A 22,566-nucleotide genomic window follows, 5' to 3' on the forward strand; every position below is an offset into this window, starting at 1 on the left:
TTCTTGGAATAAAATTGTTACTATAATTAATCAAATTCATATTAACACTATTGGATTTTGCCTACTCAAAGGAATTAGTAAGTAAATAATCATACATAAAAACAGTAATAATAATAATAATAATAATAATAATAATAATAATAATAATAATAATAATAATAATAATAATAATAATTAATTAATTAATTAATTAATTAATTAATAATAATAATTAATATAAAGCCAGAAAGAATATTTGTGGCCCCTTTTTCATTCGATTCCATCCCGGAAATGGCGACACCAGAATCCAATTCCGCCGCCGCAATGGCAGCGCTCAAACGCCCCAACGTGCTTAGCGACTCCAACTCCTCACCAGACAACAAAAGGTTGAAACCGGATGAACAATCCGAGTCTCAGAGTACTACCATCGCTGCTTCCAGTACAACCAAGGCTTTATTCGCGTTAGAGGCCGGTGCAGCTGAAGACAAAGGGTTACGCCACTCCATGGAAGATGCCTGGGTTGTACTTGAAGACGCCTCCTCCGATTCCCCGGGAAATTTGAGGTTCCTTGATCATTAATTTTCCATTTCCCCCAATTCCAACTGTTCGTATCTGTTCATGTTATTAATATTCTATTCTATTGTTTAATGCAATTGCTCTTTTGTTTGCTTTGGTCATTTTTGTTTTTTCTTTCTTCTGAATCTCCTTTGCTATAATAGATGTGCGCATTTTGCAATTTATGATGGACATGGAGGCCGGCTAGCTGCAGAGTATGCGCAGAAGCATTTGCACAAGAGTGTGCTTTCAGCAGGCTTACCACGTGAGTTGGTCTGTCTATCTATGCATTCATTTGATTGTTCCAATTTTGAGTTTTCTCCTGATAATACTGGATTTCTGTTCAACCTTTTTGGGTATTTTCTTATTAATAATGCTACTCTCTTGTTCTTGTGAAACTTCAGCTTGATGTTAAGACTGCGAAGAAGGCTATACTAAATGGTATGCCTCTTTTAACTTCTCTTGCTCATTTACCTTTTATAAGTGTGATTCAAGATGTTGATTGATGACATGTTTCTTCTTTGGGTAGGATTTAGGAAGATGGATGAGGCTCTACTTCAGGAAAGTGTTGCAGGTTCCTATATTTTTTGTTTGTTCTTCGTTTCCCTTGCTGCTCCTAAAATGAAAAGTGAATGGCGGAGTCATGCTTATGTTGATGTAAAGCATGTCACTATTTCTATCAGGCTTTTTACTAGTATTTGATAAATTCAAAATTTGAAGGTATGGTGCTTGATGCATTTCAATAGGTTGAATCGCTGGTAAAATGCGAGTTTATCCCTATATTTTTCTTCACTTACAAAATTTTGACCATGGATCCATGGGGTTACACTTATATTTTTCTTCTCTGACAAGATTTCATCATGGATCCAAATGACTTCTCTCATCCATGTAAACCTGACATGCGTGAAATTGTGGATGTAGATATTATTTTTTGTGTTTTGTTTTAGTCAAGTATCTTTATATGCGTTTCACTTTGGCCTGTTGATAGGGGGATGGCAAGATGGTGCCACAGCTGTATGTGTTTGGGTATTGGGACAAACAGTAAGCTTTCCTTCACTAAATATGCTGTGCAATATATGCTAAAACAGTATCAATAGGATAGGATGTAGCTTGAATATGAAGTATTTGGCGTTCTTGGCATTGGTCAATATAGTTAGGAGCTGTTTGTTTGTTTGTGATCCCTTGTGCAACTGGATTGAGCAAGCGAATAAAATTGGAATCAATTATAAATAGAATATGCTAGTGGAGAGAGTTTATTTGAATGTTGTAAGAATCACAGTTCAGCTTGATAATTCATTTTTTGCCTTGTATTCTTGTTCCTTAGCAGTAAGTGCTTTTCATTGAACTCAATGAGGTTTTTTTTTGAATGACTTCCCATTATGGTGCATATAAGAACTATGCATCTAAATTTGGCATTGGACGAAAAGAGGAAGAACAAAATAAATCTATGCATCCAACTTCCATGTTTTTCATTGAATGAGAAGAGGAACAGCAGAATAAATCTTGCGACCAACCATAAGGCATTTTTTAATAATTCTTTAAAAAACTATGTCCATGTATAGGACAGTTTCATGCTAATTTTAGATACATATTAGTTGTGTTGTGATAGTTCAGATGATGAATGTCTACTTTTTTCATTAGAGATAATAGGTGTTGGGAATGCACCATAACTAATTCCCATTATTTTTCTGCTCTGAATCTATAATGATTTTGTTTTTAGGTGTTTGTTGCAAATATTGGTGATGCCAAGGCAGTAGTAGCAAGATCATCTGTTGTAGATGGCTCACAGAGTTGTTTGGACGGATCAAATCCACTAAAGGCTATTGTTTTGACTCGAGAACACAAAGCCATATATCCACAAGAGAGAGCACGGATTCAGAAGGTTTGCTTTGGGTGCTAGGATAAGATTTACTCACCATGATTGTATCATTTTATGTTCTCCCCACCTTTCATAATTAAGTGGTAAATGCCTCCGGATAAAGAGAAGATGTCGTTTCTTTTTAGAGCATTATTGTGTGTTTACTTCTTCAAAACTAAAGCTGGTAATCTCATAGTTCCATGTTATCCAGTCTGGGTCTGACATATATTCATCATTGTTTGCTAAACTTTTCTCCACAAGTGATGGTATGGTAGCCTTTAGATTGTGCTTTTCCCTTTATTGGTGGACTATTTTCTTGTGAATGTTACACAGCTACACAAACACACATAATACACATTACAAGATTTGAAGACCTTTATACTGAGGCAGGCGAACTTGTGTGGTTCACTATTTTATTGGAACTGAACAACTTCTCTGATAGCAGGGATTCTGAAATTATTTGTCCATTTTTAAGTTTCTCCCTATTATTTTTAAGTCCCATTATGCCTCATCGTTGTTCTAAAGTTGTATATGCATATGTTATATAAATTTTAATTTACTGGAATGTTGTGTGGCTGCCTAACTTGTCCTTCCTTGCTCTTTGTACTTGGATGAATAAGTACACTGCTGAATATATTTACATGAATAGGCTGGTGGATCTATCGATTCAAATGGACGATTGCAGGGGCGTCTTGTAGTTTCTAGAGCCTTTGGAGATAGGCAATTCAAGAAGGTTCTGTTTTTATCTTCTTGCTCTTTCCAACATCCTTGGTGTCATGTCATGTTGTCTATAACATGCAACTTAGCATGTCTTTCACTTTTGTGTTTTAATTTTACTTTTCATCTTTATAACTCTGAATGGGGGTAGGAAACTCCATCTGGTAGTCAAGTTACCTAACCTCTTAGGGCTGCCAGGGAGGACATGTATGCCTGCATGTTGTTTGGATGAAAATTGCAACATGTGCCAATTTATATATCGATTAAGAACAAATAAGTAGATGTCCAACATCCTCAGAACATATACGCATTATTCTCATTTCCTTGTCATTTACTTTGTGTGTTGTGTGTTGTGTGTTAGAAGTGTTGGAGGAATAAAATCTACTGTCACAATTCTGGGTTTGTTAATATACTTGAGAGCATTGCATGCATCTTGAAGTTCTAGCATACTTTTTGTTCTTGTCTAAACGGACAAAAATTAAATGGTTTTCAGGTAGGCGTCTCCGCAATTCCTGATGTTCATTCATTTGACCTTACAGAAAGAGACTACTTTATGATTCTTGGCTGTGATGGCTTGTGGGGGGTATATCTCCATCTCTGTGAACTATTTCATGATCTGTATTATTTCACAGAGATCTCAATTACTTTGCCTTAAGTTTTACTGAATATTGACCACATGAATGATTTTTTATCCAACTTCTAGGTCTTTGGAGCAGGCGATGCTGTTGACTTTGTTCATAAGCTGTTAAAGGTTCACTTTGCTTATGCTTTACTGAGTATGTATGAGAATTGGTAGATAAGAATAGTTTACAAAAGCTTTAAGGGGACGTTTTATTATGACTGACTATTTGGAGGTTTAGATGGTCAGCAAAGCTTAAAATGTTCAAAACTTGTTATAGTATGTGATGGATTAGCTTATGGAATATTATGTTTATTTATCTAAACTATCATCCGAAGTAAACACCCCCTAATAGTATACGGATCATCTATGACAGGAAGGTTTATCAGTCACAGCCGTGAGCCGCCGACTCGTCAAAGAGGCTGTCCGGGAACGCTTGTGTAAGGATAACTGCTCTGCAATTGTCATTGTATTCAGACATCCGTAGCGAATCAACTCTATATTGGGCTTCAGTGGCCAGGATCAGTGGAACCTCTCCTTTCTGTTGCTTTTCCAATTTCTGTGTTACTGAGAGTGAGGGCTCTAAGTTTGATGTGCTCAAGATGTCTTTTGGTTAACTATATTCAATTTTGAGATGATTATTGTCTAACTATTTTTGGTTGATAACTCTCAAGTTCTAGGCTTTATGGCTTGTTTTGTTGTTGATTTTCTGTGAAAATGATTTGTTAGGGTATATTCCACTTTATTTTATTTTTTGGTTGTATCAGAGAAAGTGTAGATGGTTGATGGAGCATGTCAATTTTATCACAGGAGAAAAGGTTTAAGACATAACATAAAATAAATCCAAAAAATTTTCAAAAAGAAAAATTAATCTAAAGAACCAACAGTAGCACTAAAATACATAAAATGAAAAAGTGGACCACAAATGACTTTAATAATGTTAATATATGAAAAATTCTCATTTAAATCTGGTAATTTATAAAATACTCAATCTTATCAGAACATACATGCATACATATTTTTAGAATGAAGAAATAAAATGGTCCTTCAGTCAAAATATAACACTTGTGTCAATTACATAGTTATTATTATGTCATGAATTTCACATATTTGCACGAAAGAATTTATTTAAGTTAATTTCTTCATATATAGGTAAAAATAAAAATGTACTATTGGACTAATTTCGGAATGTTGTCACCGATGCATGTATCTCGTTGATAAAATTATTGCAGAACGATAGTTAATTTTTATTTATTTTATCATCATAAAATAATAATGGTAGCGAAGATTATGATTATGAGAATAGTAGTACCATATACGGCACTCATCATTGGTCTCTCAGATTTTATAATATAAGATTCCCAAATGATAAGAGGCACATGCTTCCACTTCAACAAATAATCTTCTTATTCAATTAATTATACATTTATATTAAAACAACACAAATCAGTAGCTAAATCGTAATATTCTCTTTATTATGTTTGTTAATTTCCCATTGCTTTTTCTTTAATCTACTTACCAATGAATGGGAAAATAATTTAGTTAAGTTCGTAGATAATAAATCATGTAGTCGCACAGGCCACGTCAGTCTCTGTCTTGGATGTCTCTTTCACTAGATAAGTTATCTATCCTATTAAACCTGACTGAGACATTGTTTATCTCTCAAAATGTCTTGCACGGATTGTCTCTCACCTCAATCTGGGTTTTGAAGGCATTTCTTGTGAGAGCAGTTGATTTCAAAACGAATGCTATCACGATTATAAATGTTCTCTTTAGTATTTAAATTCTGGTGATATTTGTACTTTTGGTCGAAGTTTATTATTGTGGTAATAACATGTATGATAATGAAATGAGGAAAAAACGTGATCCAAAAACGTCAATGCGATATCTTCTTTAAAAATACCCTGAAAGTAGTGAAGATATCAGTATATCTCGTAATGCACTGCATATCACATACAATGAAAATCAAGATATAGATTTGCTTCTATTAAAATCCCCATTGGAACTTGAAACATGTGAAGAAGAAAACAATATGCTTATCAACTCCTCCATGATTTTCACTCATTCCTACAGGGTTAATAATTATAGTAGTACTATGTTTTTTTGTTTTTAATAAAAAACACTTAACATAGGTGGGGGGTTTAGGCAGACTCCCACACGTAAATAAGATCAAAACAGGTTTAATGGTATGTTCACATTTTATTAAATGTACCAACTTTAAACATATTCTAAAATATCGGTATACTAAAATCTCAATCTCAATACATAAAACAATTTTGTTAACCAAAAAGAAGAAATAGTTTAACTTTTTGGGTCCCATTTTTTTTCCTTAAAAGTTAGGGATACTTTTTAACACTCCTTTCGTCCGTGAATAGGAGTCTCACTTCTTTCCAGCACAAGTTTTAAAAAAATGTTAAGAAAAGTGGGTAGAAAAAAATGTGAGTGAGATAAGTTAGTGAAATGTGTATGTGAGACCCTAATATCATTTATAGTAGTATAAAATAATTGGAACTCCTATTCATAGGCGGAAAGAGGTTAAAAATTGGAGATATTTTTAAAAATTGAAAAAATAGTTGAATACTAGAACATACTACTACTATTTAACATGTCTTATCTTTTTGTTAATAGGACTATGTTCTACATGTCGAAGTAGTTAAAGAATTTCACCTCAAACTACGACAAGATGAATCAGATATCTGTCATTTATTTAACGAGATGTTTTATGGAGATTGTAGAAATTTTGAGACGTGATGAATTACGCTGAAAGTTTGGAACATAGAACACTATTAAGCCTCAAATAAAATATAATCCCGACTGCAGTTGCTGGACAAATTGAGCTCCCGACAAAGTTGAAATCTTTGCAAAATGATTGATCATAACCATCAATAATTTGCAGACAAACTATTCAAATAAAATAATATCAATAATTTGCAAAAACCCAATATTGATCTTTTTCCCTTCACTACCTGCCCAACATGGGCAACAGACTCTCTGTCTCCCTAACAAATTTCAATTTCAAGTCAACATATCAAATTAGATTTAGATAAACTCAATTATCATTGCAGCTAATACATTGCACTAATAATTCACATACATTTGCTCATAATCATATTCAATCATTATTCTCCAATTTGCTAACCACCATCTTCTCTATCAAATAATACATGCCACACTAAAAAAATTCATGCTTTGCATATTTGTCCATGTATATATATACATAGACACAGCATAGACAAAGACAACACACAAACACAAACGACGATATGGCACAGGGAATCGTCGTCTCTGAACGAGCTAAGCTCGTGGCATCATTGATAGTTCTGCAGCTATGCTTTGCCGGGTTTCACATAGTCTCGAGAGTTGCTCTCAACATTGGTGTTAGCAAGATTGTATATCCTATTTACAGAAACATTATTGCATTGATATTGGTAGGGCCTTTTGCCTACTTCATGGAAAAGTGAGTTTCTTAAATATTCTAAATGTATAATTATTATCTACACAAAAATGTTCCCTAAATATCTTACACAATCTTATCTACAGGAAGGAGAGAACACCTCTCACATTCTCATTGTTGGCCGAGTTCTTCCTACTTGCATTAGTGGGGTGAGTTCGACTACACATCAACACAAACCACCTCGATTTTTAACTACTTATCTCATCTTCCTATTAACAAAAAAATTGGTGTTTTCTCATTTCCAGAATCACAGCAAACCAGGTGTTCTACATACTAGGTTTGTATTATGCATCACCAACCTTTGTATCAGCACTGCAGAACACAGTACCAGCACTGACCTTTATCATGGCGTCTGTTTTGAGGTAACGACAGAACACAGATTCTAGTAAATTTAAAAGTTACAGATAGGATGAGACTGAGAGCTTAACCTTGTGTGATGGTTTCAGGATTGAGCAAGTGAATGTTGCGAGGATGGATGGTTTAGTGAAAGTTCTAGGGACTTTGGTGAGCATCGGAGGCGCTATGGTTATCACCTTGTACAAAGGGCCACTAATTTTGAATGGAACTAATCCATCAACAGAGGAGAGTTCAAACAAAATGCAAAGCTGGGCATTGGGTTGTATATTTACCTTTTGCCACTGCTTATCCTGGGCTGGATGGATGGTCCTTCAGGTAGAATGATCGAACAATAAAACAAATTCAAATTCAATATCTTATATGTACGTACTTGTAAATTAATAAGTATGTTACTAACAGGCACCACGAGAGGACCTAAATAGCAACGAATACCTAACTGACATTCAAAAGAATACAAAAGAGAATGATGTTCTAATATGAAATCACTATAGGCAGGCACTGTGATGATTCAAAATTCCTAACAAATCAACTGTTGAAAATGTATAATGCATCAATTTAAATGTAATAACTAACTAAGCTTCTTCATATGCAGGCTCCTATAGTGAAGAAGTACCCTGCCAAACTCTCACTTACATCATTCACACTCTTCTTCGGATTGATTCAATTCCTATGCATAGCTGCATTCACAGAAAGGGATCCAACACACTGGAAAATAGTGTCGGGGGAAGAAATTTTTACCATCTTATATGCGGTAAGACTTCACACCACTTTAATTTATTGTCTACATGTTATGATAATCACCACATATATCTCAACTAACTACCAATAATATACATACTGCAGGGCATTATATCATCGGGACTTGTAATAGTTCTACAGACCTGGTGCATTCAAAAGGGAGGTCCAGTGTTCGTGTCCAGCTTCCAGCCAGTTCAAACAGTATTAGTTGCCGGAATGGCGTCCATAGTTCTTGGTGATCAATTATACTCTGGAGGGTATGTCCTCAATTTTAATGTCAAAATATTTCAAGTAAAGGGAAAAAGGTGAATCAAATAACAATCTGACACTTTCCCCACTCTTGCAGAGTCATTGGAGCTACACTAATCATGACTGGCCTCTATCTAGTTTTATGGGGTAAAACAGCAGAAGCAAGATATCAAAGCCAAGACAAGGAAGAGACTCTCACAAAACATCTATTAGATGGTGACAACAGTAGTCAAGAGTGCCCAACAAGAGCTGATATTCCGTAAAAAAAATCTGTCAGCAAATTTAGAGCCTTCACATGCTGAAAGGCTCACAAGTTGTAGGTCATTTTCTGTATAATGTCAAAAACAGACTCAGCATAAAAAATATTAACACGTAGATCTTCACTTGACTTGTTCAATTTTCATTGACCTCCACAAATATAAAAATAAGCACCAAGTGGAAGCAGACAACTTAATAATACTCCTATCATGAACTGAAAAAAGACACAATGTGTTGAAAGTTTAAACATCTTTGAGATCTATTATAAGCTGTTACAAGTATGGATCTGAAAAGGCAGTGCTTTTGTTTTCAACAAACAAGAAAAGTAAAGGAAGCCTAGAAAGATATTGCTCAAAAAACAGAATGGATAGCATCCAGCAATCTCATAATAGCAGCAGAAGGGAGAGACTGCAGTAACATAATATCTGCCCATTTTACGAAACCCAAATTGAAAGGCAGTGAAAAAGTACATAACAAATAGGTAACACAATTCACTAGAAAAACTAATGAGTCAACTTGGAAACAGCCAAACAGTCACAAAAATTGAGTAAAACTAACACAAAATATAGCAAAAGATAATAACTGAAAACAAACCCTCCAGCAGCCAATAACTTTAACATATGACCACAGCTCTACCTCACGGTAACTATGTCATCAATCTTCAAGATCATCCGGACACACTCTGAAGCCAAAGAAATTGCACTTGTGCTCACTAGCAGGGGCTGCACTACATTCTCCTCCAAAATGTTGGTGATCTGTCCTTTCCTCACATTGATCCCTGCATTGATTTCACCTTGTGCATGCCTGTTCCTCAGCTCAGTAACAATGGCAATTGGATTCAACCCGGCGTTCTCAGCCAACGTGTAAGGAATCACCTCAAGAGCTTCAGCAAAAGCTTTGATACAATACCCTTCCATTCCCTGGAGTACCTTTGCCCAAGCACCCAGCTGCCTCGAAAGCTCTATCTCAGGTGCTCCACCACCAGCAATAAGAAATTTCTTGTTAACCAAACACCTTATCACACACAAAGCATCGTGCAAACTCCTTTCAGCCTCATCAAGCACCAAATGATTTGAACCACGGACCAGCACACTCGTTGTCCTCCCCATGTCCTTAATTCCCATAATCTTCACAATCTTCCCACCATCTCCCAGTGGCACCTCCTCCACAATATCAGCAAATCCCATCTTCTCAGCACGGAAGTGCTCGATGTTAGAGATTGGCAGGCAGTTCAATGTCTTGGTGATGAACTCAATCTCATCTCTCTCAATGTCTTTAATGACCAGAATCTTAGCCTTAGCCAAGTAATGCAACGACAAGTCCGTGACAGCATCCCTCAAGATACTCTTCTGAATCAACAACACATTGCACCCTGTAGCTTTTATCTTCTTAATCATCCCCAAAATATAATTTCTCTCCTCTTTCAAAATCCTATCCATCTGTGAATAGTCTGACACCACAATGCTCTGCTCTATATCAGTTTTAGGCGGGGAAATCTGAAACTGTATCACACCTATCTTAGCATTCTCCACTCTAGTCGGGCCACCTGCAGCATGACTCACCTTCTTATCAAAAACAAGCCCATTCACCAATTCAGTATCATCAACAGTCCCCCCTAGTTTCTTCACTATCTTAATATCTTTCAAATCAACTAAATCAGGCTTCTCGGGATCCACAACAGAAAGCACAGCATCAACAGCTAAAGGCGCCAAAAGAGTAGAGTACTGAGAGACAACCTTAGAGTTTAGCGACGTAGATGCAGATTTCACGAGCGAATCACGATCCGAGAGCTCCACGGGAACGGCGACAGCAGACAAAATCTCGACAGACTTAATCGAAGTCTTGTGAAGCGAATCGGATATAACGGTGGGGTGAATACCGGAGCTCAATAGAGTAAGCGAGGCTTTGAGGAGCGCGCCGGCAATGACGACGACCGTGGTGGTTCCGTCTCCGGCGACGACGTCCTGAGATTTGGAGAGCTCGACGAGGAATTTGGCGGCGGGCTGGAGGACCTCCATTTTGTTGAGGATCGTGGCGCCGTCGTTGGTGATAATGACCTCTCCGGAAGCGGTGGAGATCATCTTGTCCATTCCCTTGGGACCGAGGCTAGTCCGCACGGCGTTGGCCACCGCCTCCGCCGCCGTGATGTTGGCCATCCGGATGTCGTCTTTGCGCTTGTTGTCAACGAAGGTCTCTGTGGGCTTCGCCTTTGCCACAGCCGCGGATGCCATTGTAAGGGTGTTGAGGGAGAGCGAGATTTGATGCGTAAAACCCTAGAGAGAGAAAGCGCGATGGAGGAGGGTGAGACTGAGAGTGAAAAGGGCTTTCTGGTGAATTGGATATGCGCGCTGTGCGATATATGCAATTCAAAATGGAGTGAAAAGGGATTTTGCTCTCTTTCGAATTTATCAACTAGTACTACTACTACTACTTTTTAATGATAATTTTGCAACTTATATAATAATTATGGAACATCTTTCTAAACTATTGTAAAATAGAGAATAATTTATGTTGAACTCATTTTTATTAATAATAATTAATTATATATTTTATCTCATCTCTGTTTATTTAGTGAATAAAATAAATCACATCATTAGAGGTATATCTTTTCTACATACCGTTTCCATTTAGAAATGCTTTAACACCATTAATTTGCCTCTTTGAATATGCTCCAGCCACGAATTCTACTATTCAGCATCATCGAGGATATATAAGCAGTACAAAATTAGAATTAGGGTTGTGTTGATTGTTTGATTTTATTGTTTATTCTTAAATTGATTTACTTGTTGTCACCGTAGTTGAATTATTTGTTGTACTTTGGCCAGTATTTGTGTACGAGGCTCGAGGATCATATTTGGATCATATTTCAGTTGAATTATTTTTTGTACTCTGATCGGTATTTGTGTACGAGGCTCGAGGATCATATTTGGATCATATTCTTCACTGGACTAGCAATTCAATGTCATTCGAAATAATTATCGTTCTCGGTCATAATATTATGAAAAATTATTGTTTCGATATCAACTACACTTGTTGTTACAAGGACATGAAGCAGACGCAGAAGGGGAAGAAGGACATAGAATTTGCTTTTACATGGATTGAGTTTATTTGAGAAGATCGTCATGAACCACCTACTCATATATGTACTACTCAATCGAATCCCAAATTACATTAAATCTTGGATACAAACAATATCTTTTCTCGTTTGGCCAATTCTTACTTGATATCACAATCCATTCAACATCACTCACTAGAGTCTAAGTCATACTCCATCTGTTCCATAGTAATGAAAACGTTTCTTTTCGGCACGAAGATTAAGAAAAATTGTGTTATGTGAGTAAGTAAACGAAGAATAAAGTGGAAAATGAAAAAGTTGTAGAGATGAAGAGAGAAAAAAGTAAGAGAGAGTAAAGTAGGTCTAGAAAAATGTGTTGACTTTTACTAAAAAGGAAATGACTCTATTACTATGGAATATACCAAAATGACAAAATGACTCTAATACTATGGAACGGAAGGAGTAGTATATTAGAGTATAACATTTTATTCTTTAACAGTATCATGTAAACACAAATGCGATACTATCATCTTCTCTGTTTAGCAAATTGAGCTTTAATTTTATTATTTTCTAAAATTATATTATTAATAACATTTTTAATATATTAGAATGTACTCCCTCCGTTCCTGAAAGTTTGTCCCATTTTCATTTCTGTCCGTTCCACAAAATTGATCTCATTTCACTTTTTACCATTTTTGGTAGCGGACTGACTTCATATTCCACTAACTCATTTTTATTCACATTTTATTATAAAACTAATATATAAAAGTAGGACTCTTTTCAACTCACTTTTCATTACATTTCTTTAAAACCCGTGTCGGGTCAAAGTGGGACAATATTTTAGGACAGAGGGAGTAATTAAATATATTAAATAAAATAAACAAAATTAAATTTAATAATATTTCAATCTTATTTTTTTAATCTATTTTTATTATCCATTATGTATAATACAAAAATATTCAAAAATTGTTATGTTTAAAAACGAGCGCAGTAAATATACACTAGATGTCTAGATTAGTAATTTGGGTGTTAATTCAAGTGATCGACACGAGAAATCTCTTAAACCCTAACCACAACTCCCACACAGCATCAACGCCATGTCTTCTCACACACATCACACACTGCTCATCACTTATTAGCAACCCTTTCTCCTCAATGTTCGTCCAAAATTTCTTCAAACCCAAGCTCAGAGCCATGTCTCTGGCTCATCTTACATGTCCCACAAAATCCTGGTCCTCCGCCGTCACGGCGTACCGCAGGCTTCACAATTTGTACCCGAGAACTCAAACTAGGAATCTTCTGGCAGGCTTCTCCTTTTCCTGCTATGCTTCTTCATCATCATCTTCATCCAAGTCTTCTGTTGTGGTGAGGCGAAGCAGAAACGCTGCTTCTACGTTTTCTTCGCCGCACTTTTATCAGCGCAATTTGAGCTACGGGAGATTTGCTTACGATGAGTATGCGTCGGAGGAGTCCGACTGCGAAGTCCAGTCTTCGCCCAAGCAATTGGTAAATTTCAGATTATCAATTTCTATTGTTCACCAATGTGGAAATGTGTTCTTTTACTCTTATTGTGTGTTTTCCCCTTTTCCCTTTTCTTTATGGGAATTTTGAGATTTAATTTGTTCAAATGAAAATTTCTGAATGACAAATTTGATTATTAATTTTTGGATAATGGAGCTCCAATTTGGTAGTAGAATTTTTATAAAATTGGCCGATGCATTGTGTATCTATAAGTTTGTGATTCCTTTTATGTATCATTGCCAGGGTGCTTCCACTCTCGATAATGTCGAAGATTGGCAATGGAAGTTGACTACGTTTTTGCGCCGTAAAGACGAGCAAGAGATTGTTTCGCGAGAGAAAAAAGATCGGCGTGATTTTGAGCAGCTCTCAGCTCTTGGAACCAGAATGGGATTGCACTGGTACTTGAAGGATATCTAGTCTATATATGTGCAAGCTCACACTTATTATATATGCATTGATGTTTGTTTGAGATAGTGTCTAAAATGAATATGCACAAAAAATGGTTCCTTGAACTTTCATAGTCTTTGTCATAGGGGTCCTTAAATTCTCACATGGCTCAGTTATGTTTATTGAACTTTGGGTCCTCACACTTTTAGGCTTTAGCATTCTCAAATGACTGCCATAGATTGACCCACTTATGACAAAATAACAAAATTAAAAGACCTTTATGAACTAAATAAAAGTTTGAAGACCTAATCACATGAAAGATGAAAGTTTCAGAATCTAGTTATGATGATTCTTTTCTAAAGGTCTAATCACAGAAAGGATGTAAGTTTAAGAATCTAGTTATGCATGATTCTTTCTAAAGGTCTCCTTTTTTATTTGCAGTCGTCAGTATGACAGAGTAGTTGTGTTCAGTAAAGTTCCACTGCCAAATTATAGATCTGATTTGGATACAAAGCGTCCTCAAAGGGAGGTATACCTTATTATATTAAAAAAACTTTCTATTGATTATTTCTTTTGTTTCTTACTATTACTGTACTAAAAACATTGATGGTCTCCAAGCACCTCTTCTGAGAATAGTTTGGTTATGAGCGGCTTCTGCAACATCTCAACCTAATTTTTGACTGAAGCTGGAAACAATGTGATACAACTTAACATACATAAGTGTTTCTTTTGGCAGGTGCTGTTACCATTTGGGTTGCAAAAGGAAGTAAATTCTCATCTCAGGGCACACCTTGCCAAAAAGGCTGTAAACAAAGAAAGCCTTCATAATGCTTATCCAGCATCCAATGTGGGTCAGGGTCAGTTAATTGATGAAGGACTGGAGGAGCAGGAGGCGCCCTCGACCAAAAGTGTTATAGCCGAGAGGGTTCTTCAGCGAAGGAGCTTGCAGATGCGCAATAAACAACAAGATTGGCGAGTTAGTGTGATCCAGATTTCTGTTATTTTCTAGTTATATCTGTGTTACCATACCTATTGCTAACTTGCTAAATCTTTCTTCTGTTCACTATAGTTGCTCTCTATCATAACTGTGTTGGTGTCAGAGATTGATTTTCTAATAATTGAATTCATATTCCAATATTCCATAGGTCGGATTGCTTCACACTGAATTTGTTGCTGGCAGTTTGTTTTTAGATAGTCAAGCGAAATGTTTGTAAGCATTCTAGTTTCTTGTGAACAAAAAGAAACCACTCTTTAAAAAAGATAAACCTTTTTATCCTTAAATATGTCTAAGTGCCGAGTCAGTTGCTTTTTTGCTAAGCACAATAAGAGATTGATAGATTGATGGTTGTAATTGGTAAGTAACCCCTGAATTGAGGTTCTGCATTGAAACATTGAATAAGCTGTACAAATGTTTAGGTAAATGATAAAATTGATTCATAGTAGCAATGTCTTACTGCTCTATCATTTTATGCTCGTTCACTATGAATGTAAGAGTTTTGTAGATGAATCTTTCAAATGGGCCAGTGGCGTGTGTAAGCTATATAGTTAAAGGAAAATCAATAACTCATTGCAAATGTATATTATTATTTGTTGGTTACAAATATGAAAAATATCACACTATTCCTTAATATATCCATGAATATTACCGTCTGCTGACGTTTATTATTATGGTTGGTTGCTGGCAAAAGTATGTGTATTTGATGGACTTATTTTACTCTGGTTGCATGGTACAGGAATCTTCAGAAGGTCAAAAGATGCTGGAGTTCCGGAAAAGTCTTCCATCTCATGAAGCCAGAGAAACATTATTGCACACTATTTCTCAAAATCAGGTACTGGGTTGAATTGATTAGTCTTGTTATGTGGCAATTCATATGTGGCTTGTGTTCTTTGATGGATTTCAACTTTCAACCCTGTGCATTTTGAGTTTCTCTTACTGACTCACCTCCTCCAACACCTCTCAAGCTACCAAATGAGCATATATAAAACACTTAGGTATTAGCTAATCATAAAATAGATCTTCTTATTATTTAACATTGATTTGTGAATTGATATTGATCTTTGGTAAAGTAACAACAGTTAGACGATTGTCCTGAGGCCAATCCACCATGTTCATATTAGATTTTTCAGAAAAGTAATTTCATCAGGTAGTTTGGTAATTTCTCTGTTGCAGTGTACTTAGTAAAATAAGTGGTAAGTTCTGCTTAAAACAAGTTTTAGGCTCCACAGTGGGAAAAAGGGTGGTATGCTGGTAGAGGACTAAAAAGAAAGAAGGTAATATGAGCTTGATGTGGATCTGGGGCGTGGGGTAGGGCAATGTTTAGGATGGTGAAAATTTTCAGTTTATGGTGCCATCGCTAGGACTTTGGTGCTTCACTCTGTGCTGTTCCTAGTCCCTCCGTTGCTTGAATCAATTCTGTAGGAATTGCTGTTGGCCAATTAAAAAATGCCCTATAACTGTTTTGGCTTGTACAAAGACCTTACTAGTTACTACCCCTACTGATACAAACTGCCGATCCCGCATAATTCATAGTGTTACTCGAGCCCAGTGATACTCAATTCTCAGTGGAATAGTTGTTTGAGTCATTGTGACTTGAGGTTACTGGACAGTGCCTTGAGCTTCAGCTGTTCGAGGGACAGTGACAGAGTGACTTGAGAAGTTGAGCTTCAGGTAGCGCCAGCCACTTAAGCCAACCTGGAACTGAGTGACTTAGATGGAAATCATGGTAACAGAGTCCGGATTTACTATTAAACGTTGCTGCATTATCTAAATAGATATTTCCATTAAACTATGTGCTTTCATCCAGTATACATTGTTTGATTTTTTTTTTTTTGCTTTTTTTATTATATTAATTTAATAAAAATGCAGATAAATTGCAAGTATTATCTAACAATAGTAATCTGCCTTCATAACGACTAACATGTTTTGCCCAATAAGAAAAATATGACTACCACTTCTCTCTCTCTATATATAAACCTGAATATATGCCCTCAATAGATCCTTGACACGTGTCCTTGCCAAGTCTTCTCACGGGAAACTGTGTCTATGTTCTGTTTCTTCTTGAGCGCAGAACAGCAGAAGATCTACATGAATTTGCTTACTAAACTTGGTTGCAATTTGCTTTTTCAGGTTGTTGTTGTCTCTGGTGAAACTGGCTGTGGGAAAACTACCCAATTACCACAATACGTCTTGGAGTCAGAAATTGATGCCTCTCGAGGAGCTGCATGTAGTATTATCTGCACCCAACCTAGACGAATTTCTGCTATAGCTGTTGCTGAGAGAGTTGCTGCTGAGCGTGGTGAAGAAATAGGAGAATCTGTAAGCCTCTTGCTTATTTCTGATTGAAAATGTTTTCTTATGGTTGTAGCATATATATATTTACTTTATAGGTTTAATGCAAGAGTTCTCAGTATGAATATTTATTTGAATCGCACACTATAAAAAATGTACAAATGATTTTCTATTGCATCTGAAGGTTGGTTATAAAGTTCGCCTTGAGGGAATGAAAGGAAGAGATACTCGTCTCCTTTTCTGTACTACTGGCATCCTTTTAAGGAGATTATTGGTGGACAGAAACTTGAAAGGTGTAACTCATGTTTTCATTGATGAAATTCATGAGCGTGGGATGAATGAAGGTATTTCTTTGATTGCAATTTCTCTGTATTAACGAATTTCCTTATTTATGTATTCTTTGTTCTCAATGCTGTCCATTTCATTGCAGATTTTCTTCTAATTGTACTGAAGGATCTTCTTCCCCGCCGACCAGAACTAAAATTGATTTTGATGAGTGCTACCCTAAATGCTGAACTTTTTGCTTCTTATTTTGGTGGAGCTCCAGCAATACATGTTCCGGTGAGTTGGAATTGTTTGACTTACTTCAAATTCCTAATTTTCATGCTGCTTAAATGTACTCTAATGCACAAACTGGTACGCTAAAATTTCTTAATTTCATGAAAGGGACTTTCTGCTCTATTCTAATTTCTAGGTATAAAGTTGCTGTGCTCTCTTGTTGCTTCTACTCATTGTTGCTTCCCTATATAATTTCATCCTATTTGATAAATACTACCCACACGCCTGCCCCACTTCCTTCTGATCCAATAGCTGATTCAGTATTTTGGTCTATTATCAGGGATTTACATACCCTGTTCGGAATTACTTTTTGGAAAACATTCTAGAAACGACTGGGTACAGATTGACACCGTATAATCAAATAGATAACTATGGTCAAGACAAATTGTGGAAAATGCAAAAGCAGGGTCTCAGGAAAAGGAAGACGCAGATAGCTTCATCTGTTGAGGTATATTATTTTCGTAAAATTAGAACCAGATTATAATTGTATGTCGCCTAACCTTTTTACTGATTCTGTTATGGGTTGTCTTTGATTTTTTGAAATAGGAAGCTCTTATGGCTGCTGATTTTAGGGAGTACAGCCCCAGAGTTCGGGAGTCACTCTCTTGTTGGAATCCTGATTCAATTGGATTTAATCTAATTGAGAATGTGCTTTGTCACATTTGCCGCAAAGAAAGACCTGGTGCTGTATTAGTATTTATGACTGGTTGGGATGATATAAATTCTTTGAAACAGCAGCTTGAAGCTCATCCACTATTGGGAGATCCAAGCAAAGTTTTGTTGCTTGCATGCCATGGTTCCATGTCTAGTGCAGAACAGGTTACTTCATGGATCCTTACTGTGTAATAGTTGTTAAATTATGTGTGCAGATCATCACTCACACGTTGCATATTTTTATGACTAATAATTTATGCTTAGTGTGGGTACTTTACTGAAGGGTCATAGAATTATGGGTCTCTCTCTCTCTCTCACACACACACACAGTGAGGTGGCTTGCCAGGGGATTGATGGAGGATGTTATGCAGCTGTTATCAATAGCTTAGTCTCTTAAACAGTGGCAGTTCATTTTTATTCTTTATATAACATTAATTTTGCTCTTTTTGGAGAACAGAAATTAATTTTTAATAAACCTGAAGATGGAGTCAGGAAGATTGTTCTGGCAACCAATATGGCTGAAACAAGTATCACAATTAATGATGTTGTTTTTGTGGTTGATTGTGGGAAAGCAAAAGAGACATCTTATGATGCTCTGAATAACACTCCTTGTTTGCTTCCATCCTGGATCTCGAAGGCTTCTGCTCGCCAGGTATATGCATTACTCAAGATTTTGAATTAGCTCTTTGATATAAACTGTTTAAAGAAATATATGCATTTAGATAGCAACATGGATGATTTTTAATTTCATGTATCAGAGGAAAGGTAGAGCAGGCCGTGTACAACCAGGAGAGTGCTACCATCTATATCCTAGATGTGTGCATGATGCCTTTGCAGATTATCAATTGCCAGAACTTTTGAGGACACCTTTACAGTCTTTATGTTTGCAAATCAAGAGCTTGCAACTTGGAAGCATATCAGAGTTCTTAGCTAAGGCCTTACAAGCACCTGAGCCGCTCTCAGTAAGCTTAATTGTCCACCCTCCTTTATTTGCATCTCATCCTTTAATCCTTGGCTGTGCATTTTCACCCAAGGTTTGTTGCGGCCTTATGAGGTTATGTCTTTTATACATGTATATTTATTTGTTTCTCAGGTTCAAAATGCTGTTGAGTACTTAAAGATGATTGGGGCTTTAGATGAAAAAGAAAATCTGACAGTTCTTGGTATATATCAATTATTACTAATTATGTACATTGTGTTTCTGATAAGAGCTTGCAAATATCCGTTGCTTTGTGATGATGATATGCTTTCTTATTCCAGGACGCCACTTGTCGATGCTTCCAGTCGAGCCAAAGCTCGGTAAAATGCTCATATATGGTGCTATTTTCAATTGCTTGGATCCAATTATGACAATTGTAGCTGGCCTAAGTGTGAGAGATCCATTCTTGATGCCATTCGACAAAAAAGATGTAAGTAGCATAATAGTTTAAGGCATATGCTTTAGTCGCTTTGTTAGTAGAGATGAGCATTGTGCATTGTTAGAGCAAAATAGTACAAGTCCACTCAGTGCAACTGGTTTTGCGATTTCTATTGAAAAATGTTTGATGCTCTTCCAATTTTATAAGCATCCTTCACTTTAGAGACCATTTACTAGATATTTCTTACTCTTATTCAATATAGATCTCCTAGTTTTGTGTTACTTGATTGCTGATAACTGTGAAGTGTGAACAACTTCTACTAAGCTGTTCTCCATATGCAGGTTCGTAGTAGTATTTCTCTAACTTCTTCCAGAAGAATATCTCTAAAAATTGACTGTCGATATGTATAGGCTACTTAAGTACACACTACACAGTTTTATGCTCTGTTTGGTGTGTGCTATGTCTCGTCTCTCAATTAATGTTAGACCTTTAGCTTCAAGATTGTAGAAAATCAAGTGAGGATTGATTGATTTTCAATTCTGAAGGGATAGGTTCAGGATGCATTGAGTTAACCTCCGTTCCAAGCACAATGAATAACTTGGTAATCTCTTTTGACTCTTGCAGCTTGCTGAGTCTGCAAAGGCCCAGTTTTCTGCTCGTGGCTTCAGTGACCATCTTGCACTGGTCCGGGCCTTTGATGGTTGGAAACATGCTGAAAGGGAGCAGTCTGGCTATGAATATTGTTGGAGAAATTTTCTATCTATGCAAACCCTGAGAGCCATTGATTCTCTAAAGAAGCAGTTCTCGTATCTGCTCAAAGATATTGGTTTAGTTGAAAATTTTGAGAGTTGTAACATGTGCAGTCACGATGAACATCTCGTTCGTTCTGTTATATGCGCGGGTCTGTTTCCTGGAATATGCTCTGTTGTGGTGAGTGAAACATCATTTTTTTGTATTTACATTTCTCATAACCAATTTGTATACTTAAGTGAGGACACTGAGAATGTGAGCTCACTTGTGTTTTATCTGGTACCTAGTGTTGTGTGTTAGAACTAATTTAAAGTTTATTGATCCAGAACAAGGAGAGGTCAATATCATTAAAAACAATGGAGGATGGTTCAGCACTGTTGCATTCGGTGAGAGATCATTCATCACGTCACTTAACGCTGTATTTTCACATTTGTCGTGTATTAATGATTCCATTATACGTTCTTGTTCAGAATTCCGTGAATGCCCAGGAAGCCAAAATTCCATTCCCATGGCTTGTTTTCAATGAAAAAATCAAAGTCAATTCAGTATTCCTTCGAGATTCAACTGGTGTATCTGATTCAGTGGTTCTCTTATTTGGAGGGAATGTTTCTAGCGGCGGACTTGTAAATCTATGCTTTCCCTATTTCTCATGATTGTGTTTTTCTCATGATTGCCACTTTCTCATGCTTTTTGCATTATCTTTGTAGGATGGCCACATGAAAATGCTGGGTGGATACATGGAGTTCTTCATGAAGCCAGAGTTGGCTACTATGTATCTTAGCATAAAGAAAGAGCTTGGCGAACTTGTTCAAAAGAAGGTATATATCCGTCTGTTATGTGTCTTTCTTATGCTTGGCATATCTAATTATCTCTGCCTTGTTGTTTTCCTTCTTCGTTAATCTCATGCTTATACGACTGCAGCTCTTGAACCCAAAGTTGGACATAAAGAGTCATAACGAGCTTCTAACAGCAGTGAGATTGCTGGTGTCAGAGGACCGGTGTGAAGGCAGATTTGTTTTTGGGCGGCAGCTTCCAACAGCCTCGAAAAAATTCGAAAAGGAGATTCAATTAGGTTCAGCCAACGTTGGGGGTAATAATGCAAAATCTCACCTCCAAACCTTGCTCGCTAGGGCAGGACATCAGCCGCCTTCCTATAAGACGAAAGAATTAAAAAACAACAAGTTCAGATCTACTGTTATGTTCAATGGTCTAGATTTTGTTGGCCAGCCTAGTGGTAGTAAAAAAGAGGCAGAAAAAGACGCAGCTGCAGAGGCTCTGACGTGGTTGACTGGTGATAGCCAATCGTCTCAAAAAACCGTAGAGTACATGTCTGCCATTCTGAAGAAAAGCAAGAAAAACCAAGATTATTCTTCTACAAGGTGGCGGTAGTTAGTTGCTTGTAGGAAGCATATTTTGATGGAATTGGATCAGCACACCACCATGAACTGGTCTCCACATTTTTTATTGGTTCAAAGCAAAATTGTGCCTTGGTTTCATGCAATTACAGGAAGTAGTCGACGTTTTGCTGGTACAGAAGCTTTTGATTCTTTCTGGGTGGCTGCTCTTTAACACAACCAGACAGCTGATTCTCTAACATTTTTGATGCAGTAGCCTTCCCCCATTATCTGTATATATTACTTGAAGTGGATACAACGACACCACAAGGTGAATTCTTCCAATCCCAGGAAAAGTCCTCTCGCCTGCTTGAACGCTCACGAGGTCGGTGCTTTACATTTCCTTACGATTTGAATACTTAGATTATTCGATCAAGTAAGGTGGAGTTACGGCTATCCCAGTGGTCAGTTGTGTTATATAGGATTTCTTTAGTATGATAAGATTAAAAGGTGAATAAGGCAGCATGTTTATCATCATTTAGTTGATTCATTCCTATCAGTAGTTGAGTAGTATAGTATGTAATGATTTTGACATTCGGTATTGCCAACGTTGGTGTCATTGCCAGAGTTATGCCCTAAACACCAGTGGCCATGACCGGTTTTCCTGTTTATATTCTCTGCAATAGTAATGTTGAAGAGTTATACTAATAGTGATTCGTATTCATTTTTAGAAGTCTTTGACGGCCTCTTAGAGTTTTGATGAAGCAGTTTTTAAAATTGCCACACTTTTATTGAATTTTTTTGTAGATCTGCATTCTTTGGTCTTTTAGAATGATTTTAATTTAATTTGTCTAGTTAAATGGTTTTAAATTTTCA

At 36.6% G+C, this 22,566-nt stretch overlaps 4 protein-coding genes across 7 annotated transcripts; 3 read left to right on the forward strand and 1 right to left on the reverse strand.

The window, feature by feature from the left end:
* Window positions 1-257: 257 nt before the first annotated feature.
* Window positions 258-4,478, forward strand: LOC125191384 (Protein phosphatase 2C family protein). Of its 2 annotated transcripts, none has more exons than XM_048088930.2 (10): window positions 258-542; window positions 699-807; window positions 939-975; window positions 1,064-1,108; window positions 1,523-1,575; window positions 2,255-2,416; window positions 3,042-3,125; window positions 3,603-3,692; window positions 3,813-3,885; window positions 4,105-4,478. In XM_048088930.2, exons 1-10 carry the CDS (start codon window positions 271-273, stop codon window positions 4,170-4,172), a joined length of 993 nt encoding a protein of 330 aa, XP_047944887.1. In that variant the 5' UTR covers window positions 258-270; the 3' UTR covers window positions 4,173-4,478. The 2 variants fall into 2 exon arrangements, with proteins under 2 accessions (XP_047944887.1, XP_047944886.1); XM_048088929.2 differs by having other exon boundaries at window positions 3,813-3,860.
* A 2,414-nt stretch (window positions 4,479-6,892) lies between these two features.
* Window positions 6,893-8,923, forward strand: UMAMIT4 (nodulin MtN21 /EamA-like transporter family protein). The gene is made up of 7 exons (XM_048085294.2): window positions 6,893-7,185; window positions 7,269-7,331; window positions 7,428-7,544; window positions 7,629-7,854; window positions 8,132-8,290; window positions 8,383-8,534; window positions 8,624-8,923. The coding sequence occupies exons 1-7, from the start codon at window positions 6,992-6,994 to the stop codon at window positions 8,787-8,789; spliced, it is 1,077 nt and encodes a 358-aa protein (XP_047941251.1). The 5' UTR covers window positions 6,893-6,991; the 3' UTR covers window positions 8,790-8,923.
* Window positions 8,924-9,198: 275 nt separating this feature from the next.
* On the reverse strand, window positions 9,199-11,142 carry LOC125188441 (T-complex protein 1 subunit delta). Its single transcript, XM_048085291.2, has one exon. It carries the CDS (start codon window positions 11,013-11,015, stop codon window positions 9,417-9,419), a length of 1,599 nt encoding a protein of 532 aa, XP_047941248.1. The 5' UTR covers window positions 11,016-11,142; the 3' UTR covers window positions 9,199-9,416.
* A 1,746-nt stretch (window positions 11,143-12,888) lies between these two features.
* On the forward strand, window positions 12,889-22,426 carry LOC125188440 (DEA(D/H)-box RNA helicase family protein). 3 transcript variants are annotated; one of them, XR_016130921.1, is made up of 20 exons: window positions 12,889-13,345; window positions 13,604-13,758; window positions 14,189-14,276; window positions 14,484-14,723; window positions 15,481-15,576; window positions 16,875-17,063; window positions 17,221-17,380; window positions 17,467-17,597; window positions 17,875-18,042; window positions 18,141-18,413; window positions 18,706-18,900; window positions 19,007-19,210; window positions 19,342-19,411; window positions 19,509-19,657; window positions 20,231-20,536; window positions 20,683-20,742; window positions 20,827-20,979; window positions 21,064-21,174; window positions 21,278-21,884; window positions 21,965-22,426. XR_016130921.1 is itself a non-coding variant. In XM_089059704.1 (19 exons), the coding sequence occupies exons 1-19, from the start codon at window positions 12,995-12,997 to the stop codon at window positions 21,743-21,745; spliced, it is 3,567 nt and encodes a 1,188-aa protein (XP_088915830.1). In that variant the 5' UTR covers window positions 12,889-12,994; the 3' UTR covers window positions 21,746-22,426. The 3 variants fall into 3 exon arrangements, 1 of the variants encoding a protein (XP_088915830.1); XR_016130922.1 differs by having other exon boundaries at window positions 21,968-22,426; XM_089059704.1 differs by having other exon boundaries at window positions 21,278-22,426.
* Window positions 22,427-22,566: the final 140 nt, after the last annotated feature.

Source organism: Salvia hispanica, chromosome 5 (genome assembly GCF_029641045.1).
Source record: "Salvia hispanica isolate PSC_SH4W2 chromosome 5, Shi_PSC_v1, whole genome shotgun sequence".
NCBI classification, from domain to species: domain Eukaryota; kingdom Viridiplantae; phylum Streptophyta; class Magnoliopsida; order Lamiales; family Lamiaceae; genus Salvia; species Salvia hispanica.

What these genes read in the sequence shown, in the direction of transcription:
- LOC125188440 (XM_089059704.1), top strand. Translation starts at nt 12,995, where the DNA reads ATGTTCGTCCAAAATTTCTTCAAACCCAAGCTCAGAGCCATGTCTCTG. An exon ending in ATAAACAACAAGATTGGCGA is followed by an intron (nt 14,724 to 15,480) that starts GTTAGTGTGATC and finishes TGCATGGTACAG; the next exon opens with GAATCTTCAGAAGGTCAAAA. An exon ending in AAGCACCTGAGCCGCTCTCA is followed by an intron (nt 19,211 to 19,341) that starts GTAAGCTTAATT and finishes TTTGTTTCTCAG; the next exon opens with GTTCAAAATGCTGTTGAGTA.
- LOC125191384 (XM_048088929.2), top strand. Translation starts at nt 271, where the DNA reads ATGGCGACACCAGAATCCAATTCCGCCGCCGCAATGGCAGCGCTCAAA. An exon ending in CAGGCTTACCACGTGAGTTG is followed by an intron (nt 808 to 938) that starts GTCTGTCTATCT and finishes GTGAAACTTCAG; the next exon opens with CTTGATGTTAAGACTGCGAA. An exon ending in GCTGTGATGGCTTGTGGGGG is followed by an intron (nt 3,693 to 3,812) that starts GTATATCTCCAT and finishes TCCAACTTCTAG; the next exon opens with GTCTTTGGAGCAGGCGATGC.
- LOC125188441 (XM_048085291.2), bottom strand. Translation starts at nt 11,015, where the DNA reads ATGGCATCCGCGGCTGTGGCAAAGGCGAAGCCCACAGAGACCTTCGTT.
- UMAMIT4 (XM_048085294.2), top strand. Translation starts at nt 6,992, where the DNA reads ATGGCACAGGGAATCGTCGTCTCTGAACGAGCTAAGCTCGTGGCATCA. An exon ending in ATCATGGCGTCTGTTTTGAG is followed by an intron (nt 7,545 to 7,628) that starts GTAACGACAGAA and finishes TGATGGTTTCAG; the next exon opens with GATTGAGCAAGTGAATGTTG. An exon ending in GATCAATTATACTCTGGAGG is followed by an intron (nt 8,535 to 8,623) that starts GTATGTCCTCAA and finishes CCACTCTTGCAG; the next exon opens with AGTCATTGGAGCTACACTAA.